We start from the raw sequence: 22276 nt of genomic DNA, 5'->3' as shown, positions 1-22276 counted from the left end.
TAATAATATTTAACTTAACATCAGCTAAAGAAAAGCATATTCTCTATTAACTTAGACAATAAAAGTTACAACACAATTATCAACCCTTACAATGTGAGTTAAAAGAGGTTTTATGTCTCAAATACTGAAATGTGAGTTCTATATATCAAGGGGCACACAGAAGGTCACACAAAGACAAAACTCTAATAAAATGATTTATTTTCTCATCTAAGACCCATCAAATAGATAAATCTGAAACATCTTTGGACATAGACGAATTTTTGAACCTCAATGAGCGCTCTGGGTTCTTGGACAAGAAAGTAGAAAAAAACTGCTATTTCCTTAGGACCAAGATTGCTCAAGAAGACTGGCAAGGGGGGAGGGGGAGGAGGAGGGAAATGAGGCATTGCCCCAAGTCCCTTGTTCACTTGCTACTTCTGATTCTGTAGAAGCCTCCTGAGTATGTTCAGTAGTGATTGCACACTGACAGTACCAACAGATTCTGTGTTTCGATCTCAAAGGTTTTGGCCCTTTCATTCTCTGTCAGTGTGTTTCTACCCCACATGAAGGCTGGGTACGACTTGCCTCTATCATCAGCCTCTTCAGGGACTAGTTAAGCTCAGTCATCCCTTGTGGCCCCTGGGAAAACTGCAAGAACAGAAGCATTAGCAAGCATTCCTGTGTGTGTGTTGGTAGTACAGCCCAAACTTGCAAGGACCTTCTAATTGTAGTCCTTCTCCCACATAAACCCTGTGTTGGGGGCGGGGTGGGTGGGGAGGGGATGGAACCCTGTGGCAATAACCAAGCTGCTAAATTGCTTAGTTGGTTTTAATTGAAGTGTGAGAAGGAGGTTTTAAGGCAGGTAGACAACATCCTGTTGTTCCGGTGCTCCTTTCTCTTTTTTGCACATCTGGCTAAACCGGGAGTCAGGTTCACTGACTCCTGCCTGGTAGCACCAGTAGCGGCAGCAGCAGCAGCAGCAGCAGCAGCAGCAGCAGCCACATCTTTCTCCTGGTCCACACCTTGGACCGCCCAAGAGTCTAACAGGCCATGGACGCGATGCCTGTTTATCATGGCAAAATCAGCCGGGAGACAGGGGAGAAACTACTGCTTGCCACTGGTCTGGATGGCAGCTATTTGCTGAGGGACAGTGAGAGTGTCCCAGGCGTGTACTGCCTGTGTGTGCTGTGAGTACATTGTTACAGGGCCAGGGGCTTGCAGAGGGTGGGCACAGGCAGTGGGCATGGGTGGTGGGGGCAGGCAATGCACAGGTGGCAGGAGCTGGTCCCAGCCTCCACTGCCCACCCGATGGTCTCATGGGCTTCCTCAGGTGCATCCCAGGTCCATGGTGCACCATGATTTGGCTTAGGCCCCTCACTGGGGATTTTGCTTCCTGGGCCTCCAGATCACCAGAAAGGCCTCCCCGGGACCTTTTGGAGCACACATAGAGAAAACCTTTTTGAGCAGGGAAACACAGCATAGAATTTACCTTTGGTCAGAGCAAGACCCAGGATCCAGACTTCGATTTTGACCTCTAGTAGAGGCCAGCGAGGTGGAGCCCTGGGATGGTGGAATGGCCAGATTTGGGGCCAGCAGCTCCTGAGAAGAGGAAAGACTTCTTTCAAACTCTCTTTAAATGAATTTGGAGGTGTCATTCCAAAGGAAGACCATTAAATGCAGGGAGAGAAAGCAGGCTAAGAAACTAAATGTATTACTTGAATAATGCAATTCCAGTTAGGTAGGACGCTGAGAGGGGAAACGTTTGTGAGCAAAACTGCCTCTCTGAACCTGCTTACTTGGCTTCCTTTAGAAGAGATGTGTGTGTGTTGGGGGGGGGGAGGTCAGGATTCCTTCTTGATAAAAGTGAGGACAGACAATAGTTGTGAAGGACACAGAGGGAAAACACCCTTGTTATGAATCAGCTGTGCCCTTCACTTAGGCTTGTCTTTGTCTAACGCCCCATTTTGAATCAGACGCAACTTCATCTTTGCTTCAGGGCTCCAGAGTCACGTAGATCTGAGACCTAATCCTGTGCTAGTCCAATGCTAGGTTTGTGACTTCAGCAAGTTAACCTCTCAGTTCTTTGGTTTTCTTATCCACAAAATAGGTATAACATTACTACCTACATCATAGAATTGTGAGGATTAAATGATATAACACAGGTTAAAAATGTAGCACTGCACTTGAGACATAGTAAATATTCTGTGAATGTAACCTATTATTATTATATTATTTTTAAGTCAATTTCTCTCAGCACTCATGGAACATGTCTAAGGAAGTATATAGCTGAATTACTTTTTGTTAGCAGAATAAAAACACCCATGAAAACATCAGCTCTGCACAGTAGGTTCTAGACAGAAAGTAGACAAAGGAAAATGTTTGGTAGTATTTTCAGTACCAAATGATACACTGCAAGGTTTTAAAGTACCTCTGGGCCAGTGAAAAAAGATTACACTGATGCTGGTACTAGAGGATTTTCATTATTTATTTATTTATTTATTTTTTTAAATGGTCAAGCCATGTTTGTGGCAACTCTGAGGCCACGCCAAATGCATTTATTGTAAAGGCTTCAAGTGAAATACACGGAAGCTATTCAAGCTCTTGGACTCAGATCTTTATGTTTTGCTTATATTATTGTTTTCCCAAGCGGAAACTGGGGAAAGTCAATGAAAACCAAGTAGTATTCTTAGGTTACGTCCTTATCAAAAGAAGATTGAAGAGGGAGTGGACCAACAAAAGGGCTTCTTTAGCAAAGCTGACATAATGGGTCCCTTAACCTAGAGGTTAAAAAAAAAAACTTGGGCAGGAAAAGGGAGAGCAGGGGACAGCGTACGTTGCAAGATTCGCTTAAGGCTTCAGCCACACTGGCCTCTTTTGTTGTTTCTCCAGCTTGCCAAGCATGCTCCCCACTCGGGGTCTTTGCACTTTTTGCTCCTTCTGCCTCTTGACTACCTGATCTAAAATAAGTGCCCTCTCCTGTCCCTGTTACACTGTATCTCTTTATCCTTGGGCTTTAAACTGTTTGACATTTGCTTGTTTACTTGTTTATTCCTGGGCTCTCCTGGTAAAATGTAAACTCCATGAGGGTAGCACCATTGTCTCCTGCACCAGGAACACAGCTTGGAATGGAATATAACTCAGTATATATTTTTACATTAATGAATTAACTGTCAAAGCAAATACTGTTCTTTACTGCAAACAGCAGACTGATATGAGGAAGCCAGTGTGTGGAACACTGGGGAAGTCACTCAACTATTCTGGGTCTTGCTTTCAATATTTACAAAACAAAAATAATGATGTTTTCCCAGCCTTCTACATAAGATTGCTGTTTGTAAAAGATGCAAGAGACAAGGACAAATTTACCCTTTTGCCCATCTAGGCAAGGATCACCTAAGTAATTAATTTAGGCAGGTGGGAAATTCTCAAACATTTCAGTTTTCACCCAATGTGAATCTTGCATAAGTGCAGTTTTTATGATTCTTAGTTTTCCATGCAAACCTCCTTATGAAATGGCAGAAAAGAGTAGGCAAGTTGGGAGTTCCCCTTGCATCTTTTGATGGGCAGACTGGGGCCTCCAAGTCTTAGAGGGCAGCTGCCAGACTGAGCTGCTGAGGGAAGGCACAAGGATACATTTACATTATCTTTTATGACACTTTCTGAAATTTTTTGAGCCAAGGGTCCCTTTTGATCAATATAAAACTCTCACTTCCCTATTTTGGTACTATGCTATAGTAACAAAATGACATTTCATTTTGACATAAACCGTGGACTCATCTTAAACTAAAACGTGTGTGCTTATGATGTGCAAAAGAAATAACAATGTAAACGGAGTCGTATGCACACGAACAAGAAGGGATAGCTAACAAATGGTCAGTGATTGTGCAGTTTGCTCAGAATAGTTTCTCATTCTATCTTTCATTACTCCCATTGTCCAAGAAGTTTCTATTGATATTTAGTTTCTGTATTTTTCCTTTTAATTGAATTTATTGGGGTGACATTGGTTATATAGGTTCGGGTGTACAATTCTACATCATCTGTATATTGTATTGTGTGCTCACTACCCGAAGTCAAGTCTCTGTCCATCACCAGTTATGCCCCCTGTACCCTCGCCCACTTCCTAGTCTATATTTTTTGTAGGAATAGCACCTTGTACGTGCTTTCGAACTGTAAACTATGGTTTAAAACTTTTTTCCCCAGTTCTAAACCCCCGGTCATGGCCATAAGATATGTTCTTTTGCCTTGTTCAGTTTTAGAAAATTGAATCTCATAAAGTACTAAAGAAGTTTTCTATTTATAAGATTGCTCACCCATATTTAAAGTGAAAAGTTGTTCTTCTAACTATTTTTAATAAATAAGTTCTAGATTTTTGTATAGTAAGTCCATTAAAAATCCTTCCTAATATCTAATCATATTATAGAAAATGTGAAACATGTAGATAATGGGAATGAGGGGAAAACCATCTGTAGTTATAAAACCTAAAGACAATTATTATTGAAAATGAAGTGTCTTTTCTTCTATATCTTAATTTAAAGTTGCTTTGTAAACACATGGATGCTCTTACAATATTGTATTCTGATGAGTTTTCCACTCTGCATGAAAAAACTCCATTTATATATCATGTTATTATGAATGATTTTTGAACATTATTTTTAGTGGTTGCATGATAGTCCAGACAGTGCATGTACTATATTTTCCTTAACCAGTCATCTATTTTAGACATTCAAGTAATTCCATTTTTTCAATTATAAATTCCATTATGATTCATATTTCAGTCCATAAAGGTTTCCTTGTAATTGTGATTACTTCTTTATAATATGTTTTAAAGATGTGCAATTTCTAAGTCAGAAAACATGACTAGTTAGGATTCTTGATGTATACATGATCACCAAATATTTTTTCCTAAATGATTCTTTCCAATTCATATATATGCTCACGAGGAATGCACAGGAATGTCCATTTCATCACACCCTTCCTGCATTTGGGAATTCCTTAAAAAATTTCTCTGTGAAATTTGGTATCTCACTATTTCAAATTTCTTTGGTTGGTGATAGAGTGTCTTTTATATGCTTGGTAAGCTGTTGTGTTTTTTTGTTCATGAATTGGCTCTGTGTGTACTTTGCCCATTGAGCCATTTGTATATTAGTATTTTTCTTAATGCATTATGGGTGTTTATACACTAATCTTTGGTCTGTTGAAAGTATCTTTTCTTAGTTTGATGTTTGCCATTAGGTTTCTTTGACAGACAAAAAATATTAACATCTGTATGGTCAAAGCTGGTCACTCATTTTCTTTGTGTTTGATTTCTTTGTTTGCTTCCCAGTCTAGAAAGTTCTTTGTCCTCCAGAGACGTCATAAAACTTTACTTCAGTTTTTGTTTTAAATTTATGGTTTGATTAGTTTATATTTAACCCTTTAATTCCATTCAGAATTTTATTTTAGTGTGGAGAAAAGATCTAATTTGATTTTGTTTTGAAATAGCTAACAATTGTCCCAATATAATTTATAAATAGACCCTCAATTCCCTATTGATTTATTAGCCTCCTTTACCATAGATTATATTCTTACATGTAACAGTTATTGTTTTGCAGCAATCTGTAGCTCAACTGATCTATTTATTCATGTATTACCAGCATTATTGTATTACCAGCATTATTGTATTGAGGGGACAGAAAAAAAATTTTTTTCTACCATTGTAAATTCTTCTGCTCAGACTAATAATCAATCAACATGAGACTGATTAACAGGATAAAATGACCAAATTTGTGATGCATGTGTACGTACAGGGATTCCATAAGAACAGGAGGCCCAAGGACACATTGGGCCATTGAGGTTTATATTCCTCAGTAGAGTGAGGCTGGGGTCTGGGATTTCAAGGGGAAAGCAGGCAATTCACAGGTAGAGGAGAAAGAGCAAATCTGTGGTGAACAGTTTCTTGCTGAGCCACCCAGAACAATGGGACTCAGAGGGGCATCTCACAGACAGACATTGCTTGGATCCTCCCGTCTGACACACTTAGTTCATATGTGCTAAGGTGAACATGACAAAGTTCTCTTTCCCATTCAGGCTTTTCTATCTGCATTCCTTTAGGCATGTAAGGAAGAAGTTAAAAAACTGCTTGAAAATTTGGGGTTTTATTTTTAGCTGGAAATAATCTGTATGTCATGATGGCACTTTCTGGGGAGACTTGTTTTGGGCCCCTCCCATATCATAATATTATAATGCATTGAAAAATATTTGCTACTCTTATCTGTTGGTTCTTTAACATGAAATCTAGAATAACTTTGTTAAATAAAAAAATTTCCATTGGGATTACATTAAACTCAATAAATTAAGGAGTAATCGTCTTCTTAAAGAATTTAGTCTTCCTATCCCAAAACCTGATATATCTCTTGATTTATTAATTTACATCCATCAACAAAGTTTTGTAGTTTTCTTCCCATAGGTCTTGCACATATTTGTTAAGTTTATTTCTAGTTATCATGTGTATGAATGTGCTGATTTTTTGTCTCTATTGTAAGTGGAATCTTCTTCCACTATATTTTCTGTTGTATAGGAAAACTATTGACTCTATGTGTTTTTTTGTGTATTCCTGTAGTATACAAAATATTGTTATTAATGCAAATAGTTGTCATTTTATTTTATTCTTTTGGTTTTTAAGATATAGCAAGTTTCTTTTCCCTAGGTGCATAGGAGCTCCCACACGTCTTTCCTCCTCCCCGTCACTGCAGATAGCCATTGGGAAAGTCCTAAGTGCCCACTGGGATAGTTTGGTAGCAAAAAAGGAAAAACTAGTTTAAAATATTTAAAATACTTAGTTTGAAGAAATAGTATATTTCCGTAATTAGCATCCTTCTGTACATATCTGACTTTGTTTGCTACTTATCTGACGAGAGATTTGAAAGAAGAAATGCTGTTACAGTCTTTAGCATCAAGGACACATAATGAAGTCATTTGACATATATATTCTTAGGTAAAAAGATAATTATCTTTTTGTCTTTGAAGATTTAAAGGATGACTAGGAATAAAGGGAATAAAGTGCCTATCAATTTAACTGGAGAAATGGGGGAGGGAGAGGTGACAAAATAAAATTTCAACTTATCAGTTATAACAGAGAGGAACAGTGTGGCAAAAAACTTGAAAGAACGAGAAATTATAATTTAAAGTTTTTGAATACAATTGTGTATGTGATTTGGTGTCAATATGAAAATTATTTTGGATTATCTGAGTACAATGTATTAATGGCAGAGCAAACCTGAAGGCTAGCTTAGGATGAAATTTGCAACATATAGACCACTAAATGGACAATTCACAGGCCGGCAAATGAAGTGCTGAGTCTGATTGACATTATAAAACTGACGTTGCAGTATTACTCTGAAGATGGCATTTAGTTTAAGGAAAGTGGATGTCTGGGTTGACCTCTTTTGAGATCTCCCCTCTTGGCCTCTTCCCTTCAGTCCCCTCTGCTCCCTTCCCCTCAGTGTACACCTGCAGCCTAAAGGCCAAGCAGACTTCCTCCATTTCCAGAACTGTGTCTTGGATTTACCTTAAGACCAGTTTGTTAATTCATTTTCCCTGATATAAGAGAGAGGCCAGATCTGCCAGCCAGATTCTTTGGGTATGCATCCAACTGTGGCCTTTGAGTGGCTCTTTTACCTTGGACAAGTAACTTAGACTTACCATGTCTCAGGATTCTTATCTGTGAAAAGGGGGATGGTACGTACCTCATAGGGTTGTTTATGAGGATTATTGCATGAGTTAATATTTATAAAGTTAACATGTAGCAGATATTTCTTACTATAAATAATTGTAATACAAAGTTATACCATCACAGGAGCACATAAATAGAATGCTATGCGGCAGCTCAGGAGAAGAGATTATATTTATTGTCACAATTTATCGAAACTGGTGTTGTGTAGTTTTACCATTAGACTTGAAGCTGAATGCCTTTTGGCAGTTCTGAAAATTCAAAATCACTCTTAAAGAATGGAGATTAGGCCATAGGAAGTCAAAAAACTTCTTGAATCAGAGTATGGTATCAATAATGATGGCTTTGTATCAGATACCGTTTCTCTGGATATACAAGTTCTGAATATTTGTTAAACAATTCATCACATTATAATTGTGCCTTAAACTTTGCACATAGCATTAGTTTATGTAGACAAAGACAGCATGGACATGAGCTTGCTCTCTTTGCAGTGTCATGAAGAAGTCAGACATAGCTAATCCTTTTCTTTTCTATAGTGCTTGAAGTGGTATAAAGAAGGAATTGATGTGGTTTTGTCTGTTCTACATCAAAATTTGTCCCCAACACTGACCCTTTGAGAAAATAAGAAATAAGTCATGTTGCTTTCTTCTCATCCATTTCTAACCAGGACACGTTTTAAAGAGTTGGGGACCACTTTTGAGGAGAAAAAGGCAAATTTTAATATCAGCAGGGACTGAATCAACAACATATGCTTTGTGATCATTAAAGTGTAAAATATTACTCAAGAAAATTAACAGCAACAACAAAAAACTCTACTGTTTTCCACCAATTATTCATTTCCAAGATTTTTTCCATGATAACATTTAAATTCCAGCCTTATTAACAAGTCTGACAAAGGGTTTGATAGGTGAAGAAAGTTATGATCGAACTACATTCTTGGTTTGTTTGTATTAATGGAAGGAGTCATGGGAAAGATAATCCTGAAAAAAATTATAACATTTAAAAAAATGAATAATATTTTTCTGATTTGTGACTTGCATAGGCTAGATTTGTAAAGCTCCAAGTGGTAAGTTTGCTTTTTTAAAAAAAAATGTTATTAGTCACTTATGTAATTTATAGGGAAAATGAATATAATGACACATTTATATTAGTTTAAATTTACTTCTAGTTTATATGCATACAAGAACAGATCGTTTTGAACAGTTGTAATCACAGTGTCATCTCCTGGTGTCCACTTTTTTCACATATTATCATTTTATATCAACATAGACCATGTGCTTAAAATTGTTTCAAAAAATACAGGGCTGTAATTCCTTTGGATTTCACTATAATTTTGAACTATTCTTTCTACTACCATTTTCTATTTTGAGTAACATTTCTTATTTGGGAATACTTAGGTGAATTCCATTTGTTTCACTATTAAAGTAGAACTACCATGAAAATCTTTGTGAAATTGCTTTTGCCTTTTGATTGCTTGGAGTGTATGAAGATACTCAAGGCTATTAGGTCAAATATATGCACAATTTTATAGCTCTTGTTACTAATTTGCTAATTTATTTGCTATAACAGTGATTTTTCACTGGACAGGGAGAGAGTATGCATAGTTTGAAAAAACCACATTCAATACTTTAGTTGAATTTTGTATTATAAACTATTTTTTCATAATAAAAGCTACAGGAAACAAAACTATGAAATCTTATTGGGGAAACTAGAATAAATGCTTCAGAAACACTGCTTTATGAGCTGAAAAATTGAAAAAGCTTCAGCATATATTTAAATAAAGTTGCATTCTTAAATCATAAACTGATGACTCTGATGACACAGAAGTGTCCTGGGTGAATGACAGGAGCCAGGCTGACTGGAAAAATTGCTATGAATATTCCCAATGAGGTGTGGGTATTCTCTTTGCATTTTAGTCACTTTAATATTCTTAGAGGTCCACTGGAAATCTTTTTTTTTATTGTTCAGTTACAGGTGTTCCCATTTTCCTACCCACCGTTGCTCTCCCTGCCCTGTCCAACCCCTGCTGCCAAAGACAACCCCCACCCCATTGTTCATTACCATGGGTCCTTTGTACATGCTCCTTGATTTGGCCTTTCCCCTCCCCCACACTATTACCTTCTCTCCTGTCCTCTAGTCACTGTCAGTTTGGTCTTTATTTTGATGTCTCTGGTTCTATTTTGCTTGTTTGTTTGTTTTGTTGATTAGGTTCCACTTATAAGTGAGATCATATGGTATTTGTCTTTCACCACCTGGCTCATTTCACGTAGCATAATGCTCTCCAGTTCCATCCATGCTGTTGCCAAGGGTAGGAGCTCCTTCTTTCTTTCTGCTGCATAGAATTCCATTGTGTATATGTACCACTGTTTTTTGATCCATTCATTTACTGATGGGCACTTAGGTTGCTTCCCTCACTTGGCTACTGTAAATTGTGCTGCTGTGAACATTGGGGTGCATAGGTTCCTCTGAATTGGTGTTTTAGGGTTCTTAAGGTATAATCCCAGTAGTGAAATTTCTCAATCAAAAGGCAGCTCCATTTTTGGTTTTCTGAGGAAATTCCATACTGTTTTCCACAGTGGCTGTGCCAATTTGCATTCCCACCAGCAGTGTACTAGGGTTCCCTTTTCTCCACACTGAAAATCTTGTTAAAATGCAGACTTTAATCCATCAGATCTGGGGTAGGGCCTGGATTCCACATTTCCAACAAGCACCTAAATGATACCAATGGTGTTACCATGGGAACATAATTGGAATCTCACTGTTTTAGGTCTCTTCCATCTATGCCGTAGGATAGTTGGAGTTGACTATAGGAGATCCCTCCTTGGTCAGTTACTTCAGCAAGTTGAAAGTGGAAGAGATGAACTGCTGGCTTATGTAAACGGTGAAAGAATTTTGCTCATTCAGAAATTTGAGGTGTTGGGGAGTAGGAAATTGTTAATATTAGATGAGTTAATCACAAGAAATTTTATGTGTCACTGACACCAGGTTGTTCAGAGACTGAAGGAGGTAAGGACTTTTGAAGTGGTACTCGAGTTCCTGCTGCTTAACTGAAAGTGAGATAAGATCAGATTCGTTAGGAAACAATTTTCAAAACAAGACTCATTTATTTTGACTACATGAGGCTGAATGATAGTAGGGAGATAGATTCATTGTATTTTTAAGAGACCCACTGTTTTAGAAAGTGGAAAACCAGTTACTTAGAATTTTGCTTTCATTTTTGCTGAGATTTTTAAATAATACCTTTCCTCATCACCTTTAATGGTACTGAATTATTGTCATTAATCACTTCCCAGAGGGAAAATAGACCTAAGGACCCATTTCCCTGCTTATATCTCCATTTTGCCGTGTGACTTAAGGTAATCACTTCAAGCCTTACATTTGAGTTCCCATGGTGAAAAATGGAAAACAAAGCTCTTGCCTTGTTCCCTGTGGAGTGCTTACTGAAATCAGTGGGCTTTGAGGTAGATTTCAATCGCTTAGAAAAACAAAGGACTTTAACAATGTAATATTTTATATTTATTTAGCATATTCCACATAGGCATATATCAACCTATTTTATATATGATCTAAGTGTTCTGACAAACCTCTGTAACAAAAATAAAACATTGCTTGTAATCACACCAGCAATTCAATTGATCTTTTTGGGGAGTGGGAAGGTTTACAAGTAGTATGAACTTGATTAAAGTGGGGTTCTTTTGTCCCGTAGGTAATCAGTACTGATGGGTATTGATTAAATATATAGTAATTTAATCCACATATTTAAAGACTTAGTTTTAAAGGTGGTTAATGGTAAATGAGGCCAGTTACTTAAGGATGACCTTCTGTTTAGAATGCTTTAGAATCATTTGTTCTTTTAGGTTTAAACACATTTATTTTAATCTTAATTCAGCATGTATTCTAACCAAAGATCTATATTGGCCCAAATTTGTGCCTAAGAATAACAATCACAAAATACCTTAAAACTCTGTTGATCCAGATTTGGATTCATAATTTGAAATAATTCAGCATAAAGCTTACTTTACTTTTATGTGAAGTAAAATCTATTAGGCAAATTAAGTCCATGTATTAAGAGCTGGGACTATAGAGTTAAATAAACCTGATTGAAATTCTTCTCTACTGCTTGATCTCTACTGTGGTTTTGGTTATTTAACTTCTCAAGGTCTCAGTTCCCTCATCTGTAAAATGAATTTCACGATATGAGAAAACTGTTGGGGGGTCCAAAAGAGATAATACACGTACTATGGATTAAATTGTGTTCCTGTCAAATTCATATGTTGAAGCCCTAACTCCCGATGTGACTGTGTTTGGAGATAGGGACTTCAGTAAGCAATTAATATTAAATGAGGTCATATGGGTGGGGCCCTAATCCAAGAAGATGGGTGGTCTTATAATATGAAGTGGAAGAGAGATCTTTCTCCACGCTGATACACAAATAAGAGGTTCCTGTGAGCACAAGCCAGGAGAAGAAGCCTTAGAATAAAACCTATATTGCTGACACCCTGATCTTGCACTTCCAGCCTCCAGAACTTTGAGAGAACAAATTTCTTCTGTTTCAGTCATTTTGCTATGGCAACCTGAGCAGACTAATACAAATTTTGGTATCAAGAAGTACGATGCTGCTGTAACAAACCCCTAAAAATGTGGAAGTGGCTTTGGCACTGGGCCATGGGTAGAGGCTAGAGGAGTTTTTGAGGTAAACACTAAGAAAAGCCTACATTGCCATGAACAGAATGCTGGTGGAGCTGTGCATGTTAAAATTCCTTCTGATGAGTTCTCAGATAGAAATAAGGAACATGTTATTGAAAACTGGAGGAAAGGACATGCTCGTTATAAATGGCAAAGAACTTAGCTGAGTTGTGTTCTCACCTTTTGTGGAAGGTAGAACTTGTAAATTGGATATTTAGCAGGAGAAATTTCTAAGTGAAGTGTTGAAGGGGTGCCTTGGTTCCTCCTCACTACTTATAGTAAAATGCAAAGGCAGACCGATGAATTCAAGAAAGAACTGATAAACAAAAAGAAACCAGAAGTTAAAGATTTGGAAAATTTTCAGCACACCCTTATGACAAAAAATAAAGAAGCTTCTTCTGGAGAGAACACCAAGGGTTCGGCCAGATAATCACTCCTTAAGGAGATTACTCATGATGTTAACCACCACCTCAGCAGAAACCAGGAAGGGAGTTTGGGACAAGGCCTCAGAGACACTGTCAGTTTGGACCACAAGGAGTAGGGCAGGACAATAGAGCAATTTGATGGCAGATATGCTTTATCTTTCAAGGAAAGGGAAGAACGGCCCTGACTGCGATTCAGAGATCATCAGGGATACCACTTCTGCCACAGGCCCAGGGTGGTGAGTCTGTTCCCAGATAGGTTTTAAAGGTGGGATCAGAACCAAACTGAGCTGAGTGGGCAGGGCCAACCCCCAGAGCTATGGGGGTGACAGTGCCACCCTGTGTGCCTGTAGGGCAGAGTATCAACCCAAGAAGATTAATTCTCAAGCAATTCGCCTGATGAGGTTTTGGACTTGCTTGGGACCGGTGACTTTTTTTTCCTTCCTATTTCTCCGTATTAGAATAGGGATGTCTATCTTATGTCTCTCTCACCATTATATTTTGAAAGCACAAAACTTGTCTGGTTCCATAGGTTCACATCTGGAGAGGAATTTTGTTACAGGATGACTCATATTCTGAGTCTCACCCAAATCTGATTAGATGACATTTAGATAAAACTTTGGACTTTAGAGTTGATGCTGGAATGAGTTAAGACTTTGCAGGCTGTTGGGACAGAATGAATGTATTTTGCATGCACGTGAGAAGAACATGAATTTGGGGGCACCAGCGGTGGATGCTGTGAACTGAATCATGTCCCCCACAAATTTGTATGTTGCAGCCTGACTCCCAGTGTAGATGTATCTGGAGATGGGTCTTTAGAATGTATTTAAGGTCAAATGAGGTCATAATGGTGGGGCCTTAATCCAATAAGATTGGTGGCCTTATAAGAAGAAAAAGAGACAGAGATCATTCTCTCCACGCTCAAACACAAAGTGGTCTAGTGAGCACAGAGCAAGAAGGTGGCTGACTACAAACCAAAAGAAGAAGCCTCAGAATAAAAGCTACATTGTTGGCACCTTGATCTTGGACTTCCAACCTCCAAAACTGTGAGAAAAATCAATTTCTTTTGTTTAAGCCACCCAGTCTATGGTATGTTGCTATGGCGGCATGAGCAAACTAATACAGCGTATGAAACTCTTGGTATGTAGTAGAAATCAAATATATAGATATACAATATGCATACACACTGAGTAATGAGGGAGAATATTTATCCCATCTGAAAGGACAAGCTGTTTTCAAGTTGTTTAGCAGGACTTCTTTTTAATTCAAATTGCTGTTATTACTAATTTATAATATGCTATAAAGTAACAGTAATGGTAATATAGGAATATAGTATTGTATTTATTATATTTATAATTAATATTATTATTACTATTATTTTAAGTGGCCCTGACAGTACCTTGTTCTGGAGAAATGTTTTCACTTTAAGGCTCTATATGTGCTTAAAAATAAACAGACTACACTTAATTAAACTTATTTAATAATTCACGATTTTTACCAGTCACAACAGGTCTCTAAGTTTCTTCCTGTTCAATTAGACATAACTTTAGAAATCTGAGCTCCCACATATTTTTAAAAAAGAAAACATAAAGAAGGCTTACTGGAAACCATGATTAGCTGGATATAATACACAAGACAGTTAGATTCCCCCGGTTTTTCTTCCTATGAATTCATGGTGCCATATATGTGTGTCCCAGTATATGTAACACTTATATGTGATATTTAAGCTCAAACTGAGAGCATCTGTTTGTTCTTTTGGAATTTTTCAGTAATGGAGTTTATTCTTTCACAGGTATCAAGGTTACATTTATACATACCGAGTGTCCCAGACAGAAACAGGTTCTTGGAGTGCTGAGGTATAGCTTTTTTATTTATTTTTTACTTCTGTGGGTATCCAGGAGGTCTTTGAAATTTAGGCTGGTTTTATAAAAGAGCTGTCAAATTCTACATTCCCCAAGTATTCTTGAGATTCATATCACTAAAGCTCCAATCCAAAATTGTTCATGGATCATTAAGAAGCTTTTAAAGCCCTAGATGGTGTGGCTCAGTGGATTGAGTGCTGGCCTGTGATCTAAAAGGTAGCCGGTTTGATTCTCAGTAGGGGCACGTGCCTGGGTTGCAGGCCAGGTCCCCAGTTGGGGGCCTGCGAGAGGCAACTAATGGATGCACCAGTATTTCTCACGCATCAATGTTTCTCTCCCTTCCTCCCTCTCTTCCCCTCTCTCTAAAAATAAATAAATAAAAATTTAAAAAGAAGGCATTAGAGAATTTTGGTGCCAGTTCTGTTCAACCACCATTATATAGAGTGGTGTCACCTTGGGGAAAAGATTTTTTTTAAAAGTTGCAAGATTGTGTCAAACTTTTAGAAAGCATTTGAAAAATATGTAAAATTTTAGAAAGCATATGAAATGTGTAAAATAATTAAATCAGCTATTAGTTAGTGAATGGTACTAATATAAGTGTTGGTGCTATTGGGGATTATTTTCTAAAAGCTTATAACACTCTTGAGGAGATACAACATGAATTAAATAGCCATGTGAGGGCCTGAACTTTGCTGTCAGGTGGATCTAGGTGCCAGATCAGGTCCACTGTCCTCCCTGATAGGGCTGTGACCTTGGGCAGGTTACTTAACGTTTCTTTGAACCAGTTTCTTCATCCGTAGAGTGAGCCTAAAACTAGTTCCTTATTTATAGGGCTCATTTTGAAGATTAAGTGCGATAATGCATATAAAGAAAGCTCTTAGGCACAGGACCTAGAACATAGTAAGCCCTCAGAAATGTGAACTCGCCCACATTGAGAGTGATGGATATACACATCGATATCATTGTGTGTAATCATGATTACAACTCCTACCTTGATTACTGTAGGAGTTCAAAGAAGAGAGGGATTTTCAAGTATTAGGGTAAGCAGGGCTGCTTTGTGTGAAGGCAAGATTCCTAGATGAGCCAAGTGGGAAGAACATGGAGAGGTGGACTAGAGATAGAGGGAACATTGCAGTGGTTTTTAAGCTATGCTCTGCAAAATCGTAATATTCCTCTACCCGGGTGCATTGGGTTTGCCTGGAGGTTTGCAGAGGCAGAGAAGAACCTACACAGATGTGCTTTGGGGTCTTTAGTTTGTCTTTAATCGGAGCAGTTCTCTTTTATTGTGCTTATCAACTAGAGCCCTGAGTAAGATATCATTAGAAAAATGGGTTCTGATGACTTTGAAAACATTTGAAAGTCACTGTATCATTACAAGAAATGCCTGTAGAATGAGTATATTTCTACGCATGAGGGAAGTATATTATATATTACCAACATAGAGGTCTCTACAACTGAGACTTTTGACCTCAAATGCCTTCTCTGATATCTGACTCTTTAAAACAGCCTATTTTTATAATGAGAGTGCTTCATTATGAGCTGTTTGAAAACAGAAATGCTACTATCAATCTCTATTAATAACTCAATCACTATGTATTTAAGAAACTCTAAATCCTAGATTTAAAACAAATTGAAATAGCTCTAATTTTTACCAATTTATCAGTACACCAGAAAGCACAAATTGCAGATTACAAATGTTTTGAACTGGTGAGATGAATTGGGGCAAGTTTCCGAACACACTGTTGCTTTATATCAGGATAATTAACATTGCAATACTAATTAAAGGAAAATTCATACTATTTCTGAATCAAACTATTTATACTAGTTTATGTAAAAAATTCTCTGCATTACTGCAGAGATGATTAACTAAGAAATTAAACTTCATTTGTTATGATGAAGAGTTGTATATATCTACACATATATTTGTATGTAATTTGCCCTGAAATAGCTCTTCTCACTAGAGGAGTAGCCTTCAGCTGCTGACCAATATTCTTTATGGGAAGGATCTTAAATGGTTCGGGATTAGCTAATCTTGCCTTCAGACTTGTTTTCTTTCATTTCAAGTGTAACATCATATGCAGATTGTTACATGCTTGTGATCATGTAAGGAAGAGAGGATTTATTGAACATTAATACTGTTTCATGCAGTTGTCTGTTTTGACCCTGTTTATGTAATAATGTAATTCTCTGCACCAAGAGAGCAGAAGATTGGCATGTTTTCTCCAAAGGGAAAACAGCTTTAAAAAGAACTCTTTAAATTTATTTTTGCAATGCACATTGCGTTTCTTCTGTCTGTTAAATTTGCCTTCTCAGTGGTGTTTTTTGCTAAGGTGGATATTAAACTAGTGTGTATTCCCAGAGCTCATATCACCTGACTGGAAGAAACTTCTCTAGAGCATATTGAAGACCAGCTGTGATCCAACACATGTTTCCATGGATAACTAAGAGATAGCAATATAGAAAATGTGAAGATTTACACAATAGCTGAGTTCAGTGACAGGATGGGAGTTGTCAGTGTTGCAATTCTTGTGGCAAATGTATTTTCAAAATTGGGCAAGTGAGAGATATTTACAGTGCTTTTGGAGCGATACTGTAGTTCCACACTGCAGGAAAAATCATGGCAGTGGTGCTCCAGCTGCTGTGCAAAGATTGTGCAAGAAATCTAGATGAGTGTGAGATTTGTTTCAAAGAATGGGAAAAAATTGAACACTGAGTCCACTGAATTGTGAAAGACAAATATTCATTTGAATTTCTAGTTTTCGATAGGCTTTTACGTTTTATCATTGCCTAGTGTATTAACTTTTCTCATGTGATTCAGAGTCAAATTTGGCTCTATTGTTAATTCAGAGAACTCTACAGTCACCTATCATTTATTAATGTGTGCATTGCCAGCAGTACATTGAGGTGACTATACTAACCTCCTCCTTGCTAACTTTAGTGCCTTTGGGCTTTTCTGGATGTTTGATCATAAGTACACCAGTAGATGCTAAATAATTTTACTTACTAACCTAAGCAAAGTACTATAAATGAGATCAGCCATTTGCCAATGAAGCATTCTTCCCAAATTGAAATTGTTTTTGTACATCCAGTGCTGTTATTTCTCTCTGTTAGTGTGGATAATCAGATGTTAACTGTTTGTAAGTCCCCATAAAAAAGTTGCTTTTGTTGATAAATCGTTTTACAAGCCACAAGAACAGCTAAGAAGATGTGTGGTTTGAAATCTTTCCACCCTGGGGGAGTGTATAGTTCCTCTTATGACTGGTGATTCTAACTTCACTACAGTCTATTTGGTTGAGTGTTGATCTGAGGCAAGAGACTAGGTCCTGGGATCTCGAGGCAGTTTCGTCTCTGGTCATCTGTGGGACCTTGGGCAAGCTGAATTATCTCTTTGTATTTCCATTTTTTAATCTGTCGAACTGGACTAACCAAAATCAACCAATAACTGCCCACCTCTGAGGAACTAGTAGGGGCAAGAAATGGTAAAGTGCTTTGAAAATGGGGCTCTAAGGAAGCTATAAGGAGTTATTTTGTGCCTACACTCTGCCTTTGCAATTTGCAGATTTTATCTTGTAGCTGAAGAGCTGATTGGACCCCTGTAAGAATGGCCATGTTATTTTGGATGAGGTAGAGTTCTGGGAAGGTGTTTTTACCATAGGGGTGGAGCTGAGTGCGAGAAGGGTCTATTCTCTATAGCTACTGATGCTCCGAGCTGTGTGAGCCTATGAGTGGACACTTATGAATTCAAAGCTCAAAAGAACTTTGCCACTGCTCTCAATGAAAAGTTACTCACCCCAATGTAGGAAATGACCGAGAGTTACTACTGACAGTGTACTAGCTTCAGCTTTTAGTCTGTTTGGCAGAAGTCTGTGTGCCAGCCTTCATGTTTTCTCATTACATGCTAACAAACAACTCCCACCTCAAAAATCTTCCAGATGGAATAGCTGAAAAACAGCTTTCTAAAAAAAACTACTGATTGTTCCATTGCTTATAGCAATACTATTTTATTTCATGTAAAATGACACTTTTGAGCTGCTGCCTAAAGCTTGGCTCATAAGCCTTTGCAGGAAATTGTTATTGATTTCAAGCTGTGTCTTCGCAAGAGAATTGATGTCAGGAAAGGAATACATTTTAATAGTCACTTGCAAATAATGATCTCTTCAAAAACAAACAAATAAATAAGGGTGACCTTATATAGTCTTTTACTTTTGTGTCATAGATGAAACTTTGTCACGGTGAAGTGTTAAATGGAGAGAGTAATGTTCGGGAGAATATAGAACTTTCCCAAGGAGGAAAAAATGTAATGTGGAGGATGAGGCAGGACATGTTGAGAGGCAAGCATATAAGGACTAACTAGCCATGCACTGCGTGTATCATAACAGTCAATTTTAATGTCCTGTGTAGCATCTTCTATTGTGTGACGATGACAGGGAGGATATGTTGTCGCTGGCACTGTTTTTGTTGTTGTCATCATTGTTCTTCAGGCTTTTTGTTAATGACCTGTAGAATCTGTGTTTTTCCTGTGTTTAACTGCATCTTCTAAGTTGGTGAATTCATTGTGGGTAATGGCCTGTGTACCCTTAGAGGTTCGGGATGTATGATGGGTAGCAGGCAGGAAGGGCAAGGCAATGACCAAGAGGTTGTACAAACTAATACCACCCTTGGGAGAACTGAAATGATAGCTTATTAGCTCCTCTTGCAGTGAAATTCAGCCAACCTAAGTAAAGTCTTCTGGGATGTTTTTTCTTCTTTTTTATGTTTTCAAATATTTGAACAAGTTACACAAATGTTACCTCTCTAAGCATCTCTCATGCATTTTGCAGGGCTTTTCATATCATTATGATGTAGGTGAATAATTTGCTTGGCCTTTTATTTTCCAGACAGCACCTGGAGTTCATAAAAGATTTTTCCGGAAAATAAAAAATCTCATTTCAGCATTTCAGAAGCCAGATCAAGGCATTGTAATACCACTGCAGTATCCAGTTGAGAAGTCCTCAGGTAGAAGTACACAAGGGACTACAGGTATGGTTCACTGTTAATTTTTTTAAAGATCTTGTTTATTTATCTTTTGAGGGGAAGGGAAGGAGAGAGGGAGAGAAGTATCAATGTATGGTTGCCTCTCATGTGTCCTCCACTGGGAACTGGCCTGCAACCCAGGCATGTGCCCTGACTGGGAATCGAACCACGATCCCTTGGTTCACAGGCCTGCGCTCAATCCACTGAGCTACGCCAGCCAGGTCTACTGTTAATTTTTAAAGATTTGTTTTAATTGCAGTTTGACCTACAGCATTACATTAGTTTAAGGTGTGCAACATAGTGATTCAACATGAATTAACTTATGAAGTGATCACCACAATAAATCTAGTATCCATGTGACATCATACTAGCTACTACAGTATTTTTGACTGTGTTCCCTATGCTGTACTTTACATTCCCATAATTTCTTTTGCAACTGCAAGTGTGTACTTCTCATTCCTCTTTGCTTTCTCCTCCCAGATCCCCATCCTACTGTTAATTTTGACAGGGTCTGGAAGGTCAGTTTATGAGTCAACCTGTTCATGAACATATTGTTACAGGAAGTACCATGAGAAAAATGCAATGAGAAAGTACATGGAGCCAACACATCACATGAGAGGCGTGGGGATTATTCTCATGTTTTGATTTAAATATGCTGTACTATAAACTTTTAATAAAACTAGTATGAAATAATGTGGAATGTAAACTGTAATTTAAAGATAAAAAATTTATAGTAAAAAATAAACAAAACCCTGCAAGAATGTAAAAAAATTCTATGGGCCCACAATATTTGACCTCTCTCATTCCATCTTGTCCTCCCCATTCTCTTTTGTCAATACATAAGCACCATTTCATTTCACTAATTCAGAACCAAATGATGTTCAAGATGGAACGCTCAGGGAGCACCTGGGTGTCCTTCACTTCTGCTTAGTAAACTATATTTTTCCCTTCAGGGAGGGAGAAGCTAATATTAGCCTGGTCCATGTGATCCTGGTTTCTGAATTTGTGGTGCTGGAGTTAATGAAACTTTATTGTAGCAAAGGAAATGAAATTAGTTGACTTTATTATTCCACAGGCATGAATTGTTACATCCCCTGAGCAAAGCTATTTTAGTGCATGGGTCAAGCTAACGACTAAATACTAGCCAATGTCTGGGGCCATTAGATACGTAATTGTTCCCTCATCTTTTGAAAGGGGTTAATCATTTGTTTGGAAGAAGGAGATATGCCTGATTGCAACAATAAGTATCTGTGGTAAAAGAAAATGAGTTGTTATATCCTTTTTTTTTTTTTTTTGGATAGGGACCTAGGCTTAAGCACAAACTGACAATTAGACTCAAGTGGTAAATTAAATTAATGAATAATAGAAATGGAAATAGAACTCCAACTTACAAAGTTGGCTAATTGTTCCTTTCTGCTGAGTATTCCATTGTTTATAACTCAATTTTAAATACTAGTTCCTTGAGCTATATCATTGTGTTTGTGTGAGCTTTATGCAGCTGGAAATTTTATGATTATAAATTTGAGTTAACTAGTAATTTCAATCGCTTGTAAGTTTATCTTTCCTTGATTTTTGTTATTATTTTTCTTTAGGGAGAAGGGGAGATCCTGATGTCTTCTTGAAAGCGCCGTGAAGAAAGATAAAACACCTTGTACTTTATTTTCAATAATTTAAATATATGCTGTTTTATATATAGTAGATAATACAGTTCAGTGAGCTACAAATGCATTTCTAGTACCATCTTAGCCCTGTAATAGAAGCATCTAACACGGTGTTAAAGCAGAAATGGACTTTCTGGATAATGAGGAGCTTTGAAATGAGGATTGGGAAAAAGTCATTCCACAGGTTATTTTCAGTTATTTTATTTGCAGATGGAAAACATGATACTTCACAAAAGATTAGTGTTAATTCTTGGCAAATATAAATAAAAACAATCGTCAGTTTTTCTCAAAAGCACCATTTCTAGTGAAATATTATTTGATACCTACTGATTTTGAAATGTCTTCCTTAATTTATATGGCAGGCAGCTGGTCCATGCCCCTCCTCTTTGTCATGTGCGGTTCTGCATTAGATATTCTGCTCTCTGCTGGCTATTGTGTTGTAGGCTCCTTTGGGATTTATAAAGCTGTCCATTGTGGGCTAAAACAAGTACTAGATAAAGAGTGAACAATTTCTGTTTAATTCCAAAAGCTACCTTTTTGCCTAGTGCTCTGATGTTGGAGCGTAAAACCCACAGACCAAGCTGGAGTTAAAAAATCTCATAATTTAAGATATGTCCTAAATGTTTATTATAGTTGATGCTACAGGATTTGAAATTACATTGTGAATCTGATGAAGTGGACTTGCCTTCTTTTCATTTACCTGTGTCAGCCCCAGTTGGTGCTACTCCATGTCAAACCTCATTTTGAAGGGGAAGCTTCAGCAGCTGCGGCTCCTCGGCTGAGGCAGTCTCTCCATTAGGTAGCCCTACAGACCATTGGAAAGCTTATGGTTGTGTTAATTGTTAACAGTCCCAAGTGACTGCAACCTAAGTGAGAGCCAAGATTTTATGCAATGGTGGGGATTTGTAGTTTCTCTTCACAGTTTATGTTTTTGTGACTCTTGCGATT

At 37.6% G+C, this 22276-nt stretch overlaps 1 protein-coding gene across 1 annotated transcript; it reads left to right on the top strand.

Moving 5' to 3' along the window:
- The first annotated feature begins 818 nt into the window (after positions 1-818).
- SH2D1A (SH2 domain containing 1A) lies at positions 819-21556 on the top strand. The gene is made up of 4 exons (XM_037040338.1): positions 819-1166; positions 14585-14648; positions 19532-19673; positions 21260-21556. The coding sequence occupies exons 1-4, from the start codon at positions 1030-1032 to the stop codon at positions 21298-21300; spliced, it is 384 nt and encodes a 127-aa protein (XP_036896233.1). The 5' UTR covers positions 819-1029; the 3' UTR covers positions 21301-21556.
- The last annotated feature ends 720 nt before the right edge of the window (positions 21557-22276 follow it).

This window comes from Sturnira hondurensis, unplaced genomic scaffold (genome assembly GCF_014824575.4).
Source record: "Sturnira hondurensis isolate 20B ecotype Veracruz unplaced genomic scaffold, ASM1482457v3 Scaffold0002633, whole genome shotgun sequence".
Classification (NCBI taxonomy): domain Eukaryota; kingdom Metazoa; phylum Chordata; class Mammalia; order Chiroptera; family Phyllostomidae; genus Sturnira; species Sturnira hondurensis.
Note: the sequence above shows the minus strand (reverse complement) of the source record. Positions and strands in the feature narration are given on the sequence as shown.